The following is a 15270-nucleotide window of genomic DNA, read 5'->3' as shown; positions in this document are numbered from 1 at the left end:
GGGGAATTGCAAAGTTGGACACTGTGTACGGAGATATTGTTTGATATACAAACAAAAAACTGCAAAAACTTACAAACAGAAGTTGGAGGTTGGTACTGTAACATACATGGAAATTTCAAAAGAAATTACTGTATTCAGAGAAGACAATTGAATTAAGGGAACATACAATGAGGAGAGATATGGATTATGGAGAAGTTGTATCGGATCGCACATGCATGTTACATTGTTGAAGAAGCGTCTCTCGTGAACAACGTTTCTAGTATAAGTGCACAGTGAAACCCTTTATGACTCCATTTCTCACCAATACTTTGGTTGTGCTCCTCGACACACCTCGTGATAGTGCAACATCTGATTGACCGTGATCGAACACATGATCACGGTAAATAGATTCCCACATGAGGTAATGTCGTCCTTGTGATTGTGCACCGTCAAAAGCGAACCCAAAGCGAATTGGGAACTGTTTTCTAGTGAAGTCGAAAGGAAGATTGAGATCTTTTGATGGCTTCATTGGAATTCGATGAAGAAAAGCGATTACGCGGAATGACTTCGGTTAGAATATTAACGTAGATGACATTTCTTGAAATCCATGACCAGATAAGTCCGGTCCCATTCTGCGAGAGCCATTAGGTTTGGGTCGATATTTCCGAGAAGTAGAATGGGAGCTCCTAGTTTTGAGTGTCAACTTGTGTGGGGGCCAAACCCTCGGAGATATGGAGTTTAGGAACTCTTGTTGATATAAATGCCTAGGGTCATTCTCAACCGAGTCGAGCGAATAGAATGTTTTTTCCTCACCCGGGAACATTTGAATGACTATCTCGTTTAGCTCATCAACACGATCATTTCTTAGGGTCGATGAATTTACATGAGCTATGTACTCTTTATTATGAGTATTTTCTGGAAGTGCAGGAAAAACATTAGATATTAAGTGAAATAAAGAATGCTCACCCTCCCAAGGAATAAGAATGTCATCCGGGATTTTGACCATATCGTCAAGTATGCAAGGCTCATTGCCACCGCCTATGCGTAATAACATATCTGAAAAACAGGGATCAATCCTTGCACGAATGTTTTCTCTTAGATGAATCACTTTGACACTATTCCATATATTAGATTTTGTTACACATGCATTGATTTTCTCATCAATAGTTCCATGATGAACAACAGAGAGGACTTGCCGAAAGTCTCCTCCCAATACAAAAATCTTTCCACCAAAAGGCAAGTCGGAGCCGGTTAAATCTTTTCGATGTTGCATCTAGTACTTCAAATGCGTGGCGGTGTGTCATAGTTGCCTCGTCCCAAATAATGAGACTTGGTGACATAGCAATTCGGAAGAGGGTTAAAACGCCTATTCGATAGGTAGACTTTGCACACAGTGGGAACAGGAATTTTAAACCTTGAATATGCGGTCGACCCCGTGAAGCATGGTAGCCGCAAGACCAAAGTAGGCGTTGCAATGGCTATATGGCCTCTGTTTCTCAAGTAAGCTAGAATAGAACGATACAAAAAAACGTTTTTACCGGTACCACGGACCATCGATGAAGTAAAATGAGCTTTTTCGCGATGATCAAAGCGAGTGTACTATTTTATTGAAGGCATACATTTGGTCATTGTTCAACATACTAACGGATGATAGATCGTCTTGAGGTGTGACGATTGATCTTTCTTCAATAATCGGTCGGTGGTCGAAGATTAGAATGATCCTCATGGTCTTTAGAAATGGTGGCAAATCATAGTTCGACAACTTCTTCCCATTTTTGAGACAAAGATATTTTTATCTCCATAAGCAAGCGGTTAATCGCAATATCGTGTTGCTTGTGGAAGAATAGTCCTCTATCATATCTGGGTGAAATTCATTCCATAGCTCACTAACACCCACCGGATTTCGTAGAAAACCAATATAGAAGTGAACAATTTTCTTAAAGTGATGGCATATGTATTGTGGGTCGCTTCCAATAAACACTTTCGGCGTATTGAATTGTCGCGTGTTCTAGAAGTCCTTGTAGTTCATTGACTTCTTTAAACATTGAGCGCGTTCATGAGCCAACGGTTTAAGGTTATCGAAAGAAGTAGGTCCCCCGACATGATTAAGAAGAATCGTAAGAAGTACCTCTCACTATCGGATGGATGTACAAGGTGCATGCATTCTACCCAATCCATGACATTGTTCACCCTTTTTCCGCCAATGCTTATCGACTTATTCCATGTATAATGCTTTCGGGGAACTCCTTATATAAATATTGTCTTGCCTCGGGGTCAACCATATTTGTATGAAAGAATTGATTAACATTATTAGGGATGTACGTTCATCTGCAATCAAATGTCGACATCCCGTTTTCCAAGAAGATAACTTGATGCATATTAGGAAGATGGATCGTAGAGCATAAACTGCGGGATACATTCTATTAAGGGGAAATCTGAAAATTCTCCATAGTGACTCTTGTGGACATACCCATCTTGCATCCATAAAGCTGTCGATTTCATCATGGTCATGTAAAGCGCAATTGAGTTCACCTCGTGGAGACCGGTCAAAACCTTTGTACCTGCGTACTTGTACAAATACTTGAGTGATCGATACTTGAGCATATTTCAACATTTATATGACAATCATACTTTAACAACAGCCATGGATTGTATGGGACAACCCAACGATTGTCGACACTAAGATCACCGTGAAGCAAAATTGTGCAACCATTATCACGTCGTTGATAAATATGGTAGGAGTCATTTCCGTGAAAAGTCATTGCGAGAGAACTCTTTTGGAAATCTTTTTACATACCCCATCCCTCATGCAAACGAATCGGAGTTTAACGGGCGGAGGGACCATGGATCATATGCTTAATAACAACATTGTATAACTTGGGCTCACTTAAGGGATCAGGAATTTCAGCTCGGACGACTTCGGTTACCGTAATCTTGAGGAGATTTTAGTTTGTCGAGAATCATCAAGTATTAGAGCATATGTGCATGTGGCAAACCTAAACCGGAATTCAATGACATGTACATGTGCATAACTTTCCCCAAGATCCCGATATTGAATAAATCTTTTTTGAGTTCCTCACACACTTCATGGAAAACTCTCGTAGTAAGATCACGCCTATCTTGTGGGAGTTGACCAGGTTTAAGCCGCTGCGTTATATCGATCCAGTTTGGGTTGCAGGTCATGGTGAAGAAAATGTCTGGCTTTCCAAAATTTTGAACCAGAGCCATCGCATCATGGTATCTTTCATGCATATCTCTAGGGCTTCCGATATATGATGACGGTAATATAGTCCTTCAACCGATGTTAGCTAGAAATAGATAAACTGTGTGAGTGGGAATTGAAAGAAAGAATTCTAAAGCTAAACTAATATATAGATATGTTATTCACCTGCATTTGTTTCTCCGGAGGCTAATGAATCTATCAGACCTTGATACAAATCAGCTCTTATAACATCTTGATTGTTTCGGATATATTAAAGCTACATTGTGGAAATCTTCACATACATATCGACAACAAACTGTTGCAAAAGCCGACCGGAACGAAGCAGGATTGAGTCGTAATTAGAGCGAATTTGTTCCAACAAAGATTTTGGATATAGTAAACTCTTGATACATATATATGTATAACGACAAAAATTAAAGGGAGAAAGTAATAGATGGAATACAAAAAGAACCTGGAGCATATAACGGTAGAATTCTCAGAATCGATTCTCCGTGAATCGTCATTTGAAAATATGTAAATCCCACCAAAATTTCCATAAGGATGAAGCGGTGGATGTTGAAGAGGATCATAGAAGCCCGTGATTAATCGACTGTCGAGGATATTTAGGAATTTGCCCATCCGCAGTTTCCACAATAATATCTCTCTTTTTTTTTTTACGTAGGGTTGTCACCCCAATCAAAATGGCGACCACTTAGGAAGACGTTGGCAAAGGTATAATGATGACGTTCACATGGATTTTCCTTTAGTAGCAATCGTTATGTCTAGTATGTTTTCGACATGAAATATATGAAGTGTGTGAACAAAGGGTTATGATCGTCAAGGACCCTCTGCAAAATGGATTTAACTTGTGGATTGAGTGTCTTGTTTTCGGCTTGTCGATTAGCAATCTCATGATCCGTAGGTCGTAAACATACATCCGCATATATCTTGGTCGCATTTGCCCGAGGTAGAAGACCACCAATTACGTGGTAGATAGATTCTTGAGCACAATATGTATAAATACCACGCCTTCCATCGGCTAGTTTTTTAAGTCAAGTGTACACCCATTGAAGTGAAGGAGAATGCATTGTTGTAAGATCGAATGTTATGGCCGAAGTGGACGACCTCATCCGTGTGTGATGCATATAGATACATCGGTCGGTGGTGGTGTAAACAACGGAGATTGACTTTTCCACGAAGACAACAAAATTGGCCGGGATTGAGGGGGAATAATTGACATGGCAATGGTTGCATGTGTTCATCGCGTGTTATCTCAAACGCTTTGAAGTTCGGGGTGTAAACGAAATCTCTTGCACAATTGTGAGAAGATCTACATGCAGTTAGAACTCTCCTAGTTCGAAGGGGGTGGATCGGTTGAACATAACTCTCATCTTCTTGGCTTAGTGGCATATGTTGCATTTTTTGTAACAATATATTAATCAAGTCATTAATTAATAAGAAGAACTGTATATGCAGAATAAGAGATTAGTTGAAAAAGTATTTAATGTAACAATAGGAAAGTATCTTGAATGTCGTTAGCATAACTGATGTTAGCGTCGTCCAGAATACCGCTGTCATACCCGTTTATATCATCTTGGAGAGGCATACTTGTAGTTACTATATTGCCGGGGTCTCCTAAAATGTAAACGTCAAGAATGGGTTATAACCAATGTTTCGACCCCCACCTACGTGGCAAACGTTCATTAGTAGGGGTCTCTATTTTATTCGTTTAATCAACAGGGCTAAAGCCCAATTCGCAATATCATTGATTAATGTACATGCCTATTAACTCATGTGTCTAAGGCTGAACCTTAGCCACATGGCTTGCCACTAATGTACATTGATTTATGTCCAGATTCATTTCTTATCAAAGAGATAATTATCAGTTGAGAGTTATAGTCTATCACAATTACTTGAGCTACAAGGACTCTCTACTCTACCTATATAAATACCAAACTGTTTTTCATAAGGAACTACGTGGAAACTTGATCCCTAGAGAATAAATCTTGGAGATGCGTGGCGACCATTATTTGGTTCCGTTTCATCTCCTCCACATCAAATTCCTCTTTTCTTAGTGTGTTCTTTACCATTGCTCTCCGTTGTGTTGAAGCGGTTCTTGCCAAGAAACATAATTAAAAACGTCGTGGGGAATTTAGAATTCATTATCATGTGAAACAATCAAGATGGTAAGCCTGAAGCGGACCAAATAGTCGACATATTCCTCCCCGCTAATAATACTCGCTGACCTCCAAATTCAAATCGCCAATGCAAGAACCGTTGAATAATTTAGTTGATCCTAGTAGTAGGATCAAGTCGCAACATCCAATATGCTTGGCCTTGCCACCGCCCCTCCATACATGCGTAGAAGGCGATCTGACAACCCCGACACCAACCCTAACAGTCTTTGCAACAAGAAAACCGACAAGTCGGTAATCCTCCATGCGATTGGCCGTCCATCCATGTCGATCCTTCGGTTGACATGGATATGGACATGGACATTACTCTCACACCAACTAACGGAAAAGGTGATAGTAATGACCAATTCACCCTAATACGGTTGGCGTGAGTTCTGACCAGTCAAAAATTTAAATAGGAACTTGAGAAGAAAGGAAAGGCAAAGAGGCAAAGCGGGCGATCTTTTGCGCAAATTCAACAACATCAAGGCAACCACGAAGGGGCGTAGGCCATTCCAGTGTATGGGGACCGCCTTGAAGATCCACTTCATCGCCCTCAACGACGTGTTATTTCTCAAACACAATCAACCAGTGCACACTCTAAGAGTAATGACCCTATTACCCATACTTATGGGAGAATCCGATTGCCGAGGGATAACTAATACCCTAGACATGTCCGATTTCAAATGGAAGATTTACCTCTGAGAAGCAATTTCAGGGAAGACCGCCATCCGAGATATGTCCGACATGATTGGGAAGGCGGGCATCCCGAACAAAAGCAACAAAACATGGAGAAGTGGTATAATTATACCCACCAATCTCGCTTTGACCGGGCCGGTCTGAGAATAGACAAAGACAATCACCGGTCACGGAGCGATGCGTCGTACCGCCAAAGATCTCTAACTCGATAAGAGATAATGGAAGGTATCCTTCTCCACATAGGCACGACCGGGCCCAAATATTCGAGCGATTTTTTAACTCTAACGAGAACAACAACAAGAAAGAGTTGATTGCAAAAGAACTTAATGATAGAGAGTCGAGGGGGTAAGAGCGACAACCAATCTTCTTCAACACTAAACTCGTCAAGACTTATCAACTATGTTCATTTAATGAATACACCGATAAGCAAACATGCAAATCGGGTGACATTATTATAAAATCTTTGGTGTGAGTAGTGATAAATCGCGCTCTTCACACACGTTTATTGGTTTCGCCATTTATTTTCTTAAGTCCGAGGTCCACAGTCAAAGTCCGGGTCCACGGTCCAAAGTCCAACGTCCGTATATAGTCGATGCGTTTTAGTCAAGTTACCTTACTCCGGGGATTGGTAGGATAGGTCGAGTAAGGGATCACAAAACCTTGGGGCTCGGATAGGTTCACAACCGGAATTACAACTTGGTGAGTAGGATTTTTAGGTTTCTTTTTAGTTGGTTTTAATTAAAATAACGGTAATGCAAATAATATAAATTACTACTACGATTATATGTAGGTAAACAAGATGGAGAAAACAGGGAGAGAGTTAATCATGCTCATGCAAGAATTATTTTTCAACGGTTTTATTACGAATCACTACACTCTAGTTCGTCGTTTTTGAGACGGCGCCGAGTATTGATCCCCAGTGCATGCCCACATCTCAGGTCGCATTTCACTAGCATAAGGAGTTTCAATAATACCTCATCTACGGTATATTATTTCAAATTTCGGGCACAAGTTCACATCACCGATCGAATTGGAGTCGTCGACACTGTCGTCGCCAAGACGAGACATTTTGAATCGCTACGGACCGTCTGGAGCATCGCAATCAACTTTGTTTGTCTACGATCTCGATCATTTTGGGACCGGATGTCAATTCTATGCCTAATTCCTAAGTAGTGATTCTAGAATATTAACGAATCAATCCAGTTTTTCACACGGTAACAGAACACTCCCACGGGGATTAACTTCGGTCATAGAAGAAATAATAAAACTTGGTGTATACATTAAAAGAAATAAATCACGGAATGAAATTAAACTAGAAAAGAAATGATCGCTATTAAGAGTAAAATAACTTACGATTAAGTCAGGCTGAATGAAATGGCGGAAGGTAAATCTTGAAAAAACTAAAGCGTAGCTAAAGCGTTAAATCTTAATGAAGGAGGAGGATATATGAAGGCGCCACCCCTCATATTTATAGGCATCATAGGATGACTATCCGTGAATGATTTAATTGGCTTTGGCCTTATGCTAATTGAATGGTTCAAACTTTGAGAATCAAAGTTTCGTTTTAACTGCTTTTAACTTTTAGCCTTTTCTTTGTTTTAAGTTTAAGCCTTTTGTAGCTCATTTCAATTCAAACCACCCGTTTGAATTGGCAATGTCTTCTCTCTTGCCGGGTATCAAATTGAAACCATCATTTGCCACCGCTTTATATCGACTCATCATGCCTTCAGCCTCAGAGGTGTGTCCACTTAGTGTGTCCAGCCATGCTCGATTTTGGCATTTTTACGACTTTTGTCCTCATAAGAGAGTTCGTCGCCCGTCACTATGGCGTACTTTCACTTAGCCAACGCTTGGCCTAGATTTATCCGATTTGAGCCGGAAGTTTTACGCTTTTTATATGGCCCTGCTTCCGACGGGTTCGGTTCTTTGAAAACGCTCTAGTCGCTTTGTTGGAACTTCACGGGATTGGTGGAATTCCAAATATTCCCAGATTCATGCTTGGCGCCTTCACTAGCCAACGACATCTAGATTTATCCGATTTGAGCTTTGGGAAGTTTGTTTGCTTTTTATATGTGGACCCGTCCCACCGGTTCTTCGCTCTTTTGGAAACTTCGGCTTCACGGGTCGAGCGGGAAACTTCAATTATTCCCAGATTCTCGACTTCGATGCATGTTTTATCACTATATTTATCTTTTAATCATGGAACTCGCACTCTCTCCTTATCTCTTTGTAATGGTTATGGAGGTTCTAAGCAGACTTTTACATGATGATATCAATTCTAAGACTATCAAACCTCATCCCAAATGCACGAAGATTCAACTCACACAATGTGTTTTGCCGATGATTTGTTGATATTCTCAAAGGGTGATTTTGAGTCTATTAACTCTATAAACCAGAAATTGCAGATTTTTAATGTTGCAACTTGAGGGCCTCATGATCAATACTGATAAAAGACTACTATCATGGTAGGAGGCATGGTGATGATGATGCAAAAGCTATGGCAAGTACTATGCAAATTCATTTGGTATCTCCTCCGTTACTTACTTGGGAGTTCCTTTAGTAGCATCAGTTGGGCATTAAGGTGCCTTCCTTTAGTGGAGAAAGGTTCTTGAAAGAATCACCGAGCCATTTGGAAGGTGGAGATTCCTCTCATGCGGGAGTTGACTTCATCGATAATTTCAGTTCTCTCTTAGTTCCATGTGTCTTGGTTTAGATTTTTCATGCTTCCTAAAGCTATACTAGATCACATTGTTAGTATTTGTTCTTTTTTGTGGAGTGGGCCTGAACTCTCAACAAGATGCAAAGCAAGTGGAGCACTATGTGCTTAACTAGGGAACAAGGTGGGATGAATATTCAGGATATACACAAGTGGAGCAAGGCTGCATATTGTGCTTTAGTATTTAAAGTGGCCACTTAGGATGATAGTCTATGGGTCGGATGGGTGTATTCAACATATAAAAATAAACACTTCGGTCTATGTATATCCCTTGAGATTGTTCATGGGTTTGGAGAAATATTTTAAAGACAAGAGTACTTGCAAGAAGGTTCATCAGACAAAGACTGGCAAATGGGAAGAAAACTAAGGTCTGGCATAATCTATGGTGTAGTGACATCCCTCTATATCATAATCTGCAAGCTAAGTTTGATTGGGCTACTATCATTGGGTTGGAAGCTACAGTAGATGTTCTTATTACTGATGGCGAGTGGAACCACCTTGTGCATTTATTGCATGATGAAGATTTGAAACATCAGATTCTTAACACTGAGACCCATGGCAATCTAGAAGAGGACACCATCACAGCTTGGAAAATTTACCACAAGTTTGACATACCAAGCTCTGAGAAGAGAGGCACCACATGTCAGATGGGCTAGTCTTGTATGGGGAAAACTAGTACGTCTTCGGCACTCGTTTTGTACATGGTAGCTATTCTCTAATAGCTTACAAACACAAGATAGGCTGATACAGAATAAGGTCCTGGAGCATTCTCAATGTTGTTTCTGCAACAACAACAACAATGAAAATTCGAAACATTTGTTTTTTGAATGCCCTTTTTCTAAAGAGGTATTAGAGGGTATAAAAAATTTCTTGGGTACAAACACAGATACTAGGAATGCTAATCGTGAATGGTCAAGTATCTTCAGAATTTGTTTGGCTAACAAGACAAAAGCTGAGATTATAAGGGCTTTTATATGTGCTTCAGTCAGTTTCATATGGCATGAAAGAAACAACAGAATATTTCAAAACACTCGACAATCAGCTCAAGTTCTAGTTCAAAGGATCATTCCTGATACAAGGTTTTACATTCAAGCCAATATGGAACAAAATCGGACTCGATCGAGAACGAGTTTTGCTTAATAGATTGAGGTTACATGCTAACTTCAAGGATATGTCCCCAATTCGGTGCATCGGCACAAGCCGATAGATGGGAAAATGAAACTCAATACTGATGGATCGTAGGAAAGCGGTCAATTTGGTATTGGTGGTGCTATATCGGAATGAGCTTGGTGAAGTTGTTATGGCTTTTGTTGGGTTTAACTTGAATACTTCCGGTTATATACCAAAAGTTACCGGTCATTAAAGAAAGGATTTGAATGCTTGCATCTTGTTGTAGTACTCAAGAGTAGATGTGGAGTCGATTCAATGAGAGCAATACAAGCTATAAAAAGGTTGAACAACCACCTTGGTATTGCTTGAATATTCTTATAACAATCTTGGAGTCTTATTCCATTGTTTGAGGTGATAGAGTTTAAGCACATATACGAGAATCAAATATGGTTGCAGACTACGCTTAGCTTCTCAGATAGTATTGGTATGGATACAAGTCCTTGTGTAATGTTGTTTTCTCCCCTCTTCTTGAAACTCTTTCTAAACTTGTAAGGGAAGATAGGGAAGGGAAAGTGTACTATAGATCTTTATGTTAATGGAAGCGAGGGGGAGGAGGCTATAATCCCAACTACATAACTTTAAAAAACAAAAGGATCTCTTTCTTTCAGCCTAATAAAATCTGCCTTGATTTCCAAGTTTACAAAGAAGTTACCGGTCTTTCTCGGCTTGATTTTGCATATGCATATATCGGCGATATATCATACAAAGGCTTGTCTTTCTTTGTGCCCCCGTGTTCCTTAATGTAGAAATGAGAATTAAAGAAATTACCAATAGATTTATTAATTTATTGAATTAGGGATTATTACTTGAAAGTTAACACCCTAAACACACAACCTTGGGTCTTAATTCAATTAAACGGAAACAACCAACTTACTCATGGCTCGCAAGGCCTAAAGTGTAGGTTTGGTTTTCTTGCTAACCAAATACTCTTATTGAACAAGGAACTTAAAACCCACTAATTGTATGATTAATGGATTGCAAGGAAAGAAATTAAGTTATAGATAAAAAGCGGGATGTTGCGACGTTATCAAATATGCGCTGCATCACTCATCCAACTGAAAAAGAACTTGACCATGAAAACTGAGGAAGTGTGCAACCTTGCCTATTTGAAACACTCAAAATCTGATGAGGACGGGCATTATAGACTTCTTGGAGGATCTAGAATTTCAGATGCAAAGAATCAATAGAATTATCATATCCTTATCATCAAGAAAACTGGATGCTTCTTTTTCTTAGGGTAGTAAGTTTTTGTATGGCTAGGTTCGCCACGGTCAAAATCTTTCTATGTGGTTGTAGTAGGTGTTGATGTGACAACCAAAGCACGCGTCTTTTATGTAGTTCTTCAAGCTTTGAGCAAAAGACTCAAAGAGTTGCCATGGAAGTGCTACCAACAAAAGACATTTCGCTTACATTTTCTTAGTCAAGCCATTAAGATACCACCGGGACTTTGTGTTCTTCGATTGACAAGTTTAGATCACGGGTGAAGTAAATTAAGTTCTTCGGTGTAACTCTGTACTTACATATCATTCGTTCTTCTTCGTTTCGGCAAAGAAAGACATGTATTCATCTTACCATTGGATCACGGGAACATCAATCTTATTGTCTCCTTGTTGATTTTTTTGAAGTTGGTGACCGCAAGATTTTTGTATATATTTTTAGGATTTTGCTATTAATGGAAAGAGAATCATGAGAAAGAGTCGCTATTAGAAGAATTCGGGACTCGGGAGCATTACCTCGAAGGCCCTCAACCCTAAGTAGGCATGTGGATCTGGCGTCAGTCCTCGGCATTTTTCCCATGGCAATTGCTGATTTGGATTAGGGGGACGTTTTCCTTGTTCCCTCCACGCCACATTTCATTGCTTTTCTTCCATTTCTCCTTTTTCCTTATTGCCTTCTCCATGACCCTATTTCTGTTGCTAAATCTCCTAGTGGAAGGACAAGGTGGCCATTTTTACCTTGAACAAAAGGAGTTCCATAATTTCCTTTAGACAATTTATGTTGGGGAGATATGTATGATGGTGGACAGTACTTGTATGCATTTGTCCATTTAATGGGAAGTTATTCATGTTGCGATATAACTTAAGTCCTACGGTTAGTGGTGATATGTTAGGACTCCTGTAATTATGGGATGTAACAAAGTTAGAAAGAAAATCTCCTAGAATCAGGGAACATATTATTGTATTATTGGCTATTTAAGCCTAACGTTTGTAAATGAGAAAGTAAGAAAGAATCTCTAAATCTGTATCTTCAAATTTATCATGGTATCAGAGCTAAGCCATTAAAAAAAAAAATAATAAAATAAAATGACTTCCAATCCTGAAACCTCTATTCAAACCACTCAAACCCCAGTCATACATATACAATCAGAAAATTTGGTTTTCAATGCAGGCGTGAGTCTGAATGAAACAAATTATGATGTGTGGTCTCAGCTTATGGAGATGCATATCGTTGGACGTGAAAAACTTGATTATATTATAGGCCAAACACCTCACCCAGTCGAAACTGAACCCTCTTACACAAAATGGTATGCTGAGAATCAGAAGGTTAAAGGTTGGTTGTTAACTTCAATGTCTCCTGAAATCATGAAACGCTACCTACGGTTGCGCACCGCACGTGAAATTTGGAACGCACTTGCCAAAGCATTTTATGATGGGTATGACGAATCACAGGTATTTGCATTAAACCAACGAGCGTTCTCTACCAAACAGCTCGGTTGTTCACTTTCAATTTATTATGGTGAACTTATCGAAATATTTCAAGAATTGGATCACTGTGACAAAATCACCATGAAGGATCTTGAAGATGTGATCCAGTATCGTAAATCAGTGGAAAGGTTGCGTGTACATATATTTTTACGTGGCCTTGATCCCGAGTTTGAATAGATGTGTGGAGAAATTCTTTGAAAAGATCATTTGTTAGACTTGGAGGCTGCTTATGCATATGTACGACATGATGCAAATCGACGCACTACTCAAAATGATGATTCTAATCTTACTGAACCTTCTGCTATGGTTGCTCGACAATTTAAACCACAGAATAGGAAGTTTGTTTCAACCAAAGACCGTGTACGAGAATCATCCAATCATACGCGAAAAAAAAATCGAGACTCTTAATTGGGAGGTAATCGATCCGAGAAGTCTTGTACTCATTGTGGTGGAACCGACATACAAAGACGCGATGTTACTTAACCGATTGGGTACCCGGTGGTGGGATCGAACAAAGCACCACGTAAGTAGAAGGGTAAACAGAATCTTGGTTACGTTGCCATGGCAAACTTCGAGAACGAGAACGCGTTGATGAAGCTTGTGCCTCGCCTTAATCGCCAAGTCGGTAATGAAGGTAAGGCACTAATTGCTTCTTCACCTATTAGTAATGACATGGATAATTGATTCATGATGTACCGATCACATGATTTTTGACAACACCTTGCCTCACTCTATGAAACCATCTAAAGATTTGGCATATGCTCGAAAGTGTAATAAGCCAATTCATGTATTCCCCAAGTCAAGGACACATGGATGTTGTTATTCGTATCTCACGTTACTTAAAGTCCCTCCGGAAGAAAGGGAATTCTAGTTCGACAAAGCAATGGAATTAATATTGAAGGATATACCGACGCCAGATTGGTAGGGATGGGTTGATGATCAAAAAATCTACATTAGGATACTTAACCTTTATAGGTGGTAACTTGGTGACATGACGGAATAAGAAACAAGCTGTAGTTGCAAGATCAAGTGCCGAGGCTGAGTTTCGGGGCATGGCAAATGGAATATGTGAAGTATTGTGGCTTAGAAGATTATTGCATGAGTTGCATGTTAAACATATGCATCCAATGAAGTTATATTGTGATAATAAGGTAGCTTGCAACGTTAATTTGCTCACAACCCGGTGCAGCATGATCGGACAAAACACGTTGAGATTGATCGACACTTTATCAAAGAAAAACTCGAGGCTAAGGTGATAGAACTTCCTTATGTTCAGTCTCAAGATCAATTAGCAAATGAGCTTACCAAAACTGTTTCTAGTCAGACATTTCATAAATGTGTTGACAAGTTGGGCATGAGTAACATATATGCTCTAACTTAGGAGGAGTGTTGCGATATAGCTTGAGTCCTACGGTTAGTGGTGATATGTTAGGACTCTTGTAATTATGGGATGTAACAAAATTAGAAAGAACATCTCCTAGAATTAGGGAATATATTATTGTATTATTGGCTATTTAAGCCTAACGTTTGTAAATGAAAAAGTAAGAAAGAATCCCCAAATATGTATCTTTGAATTTATCAATTCATACTAAAAATACTCAGATGCCCTGTATTTTTTGTCCCCAGAGTTCAACAGTCTTGGGCTCTTGGCTTCTGTGCTTTTCAATAATTTTTACAATCAGCTGAGTGATAATCTAATTATTAAGGAGTTGGCCCTTAATTGGTATAGTTTTTGTTGTTCCTGGTAATTGCTCCCTTGCTTTGTGGTGGGTCCCTCCCTCTAGTGGCTAGCAATTATTAAGAGGCTTAAGGGGTGCAATTTATTAGGATGTCTTAGACCCTTATGCGATATGGTTGCTTTGTCCATCATGTTTTTTCTCTACTGAATAAAATGCTTAATCATCACCTTGAAAAAAGATAAATGAAGTCACTATAATGTCTTCATTTTGGAGCTAGCTTGCTCTTGTGAATACCAAAAGGTTTATACTTTATCAAGCACCTAGTTGTCGAATTACTACAAAACACCTAGTGGTCGTGAACTTTGGTCTGTCTAATTTTGTGCCATGAGTTAACGATAACAATAATATAATTGCAGACTAAAATACTACAAAGGGCAATATACTATATGCAGTTAACCAATTGGAACAATGTACTATTTTTTTGACCAATTTATACAATGTACTATCTCAATTTGAGCAATTGACATAACGACTGTAATTTAGGCCAAATTAGATTGTCGGAGTGATGAAGTGTCAGGTGAAAAAAAAATCCTAAATTGAAATTGACAAGAAATTCAAAATCACTTCAACATCAATTAAAGTAAGTTTTCACATTTTCATTGTATTCAAATCTTATTTTACCTCTCTTTACAATTTTGTGTTTTAATTTAGAGTTTTTTTAATTTAAGGTTTTTTCTTCACCTGACATGTTATCAGTCCGTCAATCTAATTTGACTTGAATTACGGTTGTTATGTCAATTGCTCATATTGAGATAATACATTGTATAAATTGGTCAAAAAAATAGTACATTATATTGTTTCAATTAGTAAACTTCAAATAGTACATTGCCCTTTTTAGTGTTTTAGTCTATAATTGCACTACTAACCTTATCGTCATTTCCTTGTT

General features: G+C 39.0%; 1 protein-coding gene across 1 annotated transcript; it reads left to right on the top strand.

Annotated features, from left to right (window-relative positions):
- The first annotated feature begins 12243 nt into the window (after positions 1-12243).
- LOC147502515 (uncharacterized) lies at positions 12244-12822 on the top strand. Its single transcript, XM_086604553.1, has one exon. It carries the CDS (start codon positions 12244-12246, stop codon positions 12820-12822), a length of 579 nt encoding a protein of 192 aa, XP_086460679.1.
- Positions 12823-15270: the final 2448 nt, after the last annotated feature.

This window comes from Coptis chinensis, chromosome 4, assembly GCF_015680905.1.
Source record: "Coptis chinensis isolate HL-2020 chromosome 4, ASM1568090v1, whole genome shotgun sequence".
NCBI classification, from domain to species: domain Eukaryota; kingdom Viridiplantae; phylum Streptophyta; class Magnoliopsida; order Ranunculales; family Ranunculaceae; genus Coptis; species Coptis chinensis.
This window is presented reverse-complemented; position numbering and strand designations above follow the sequence as displayed.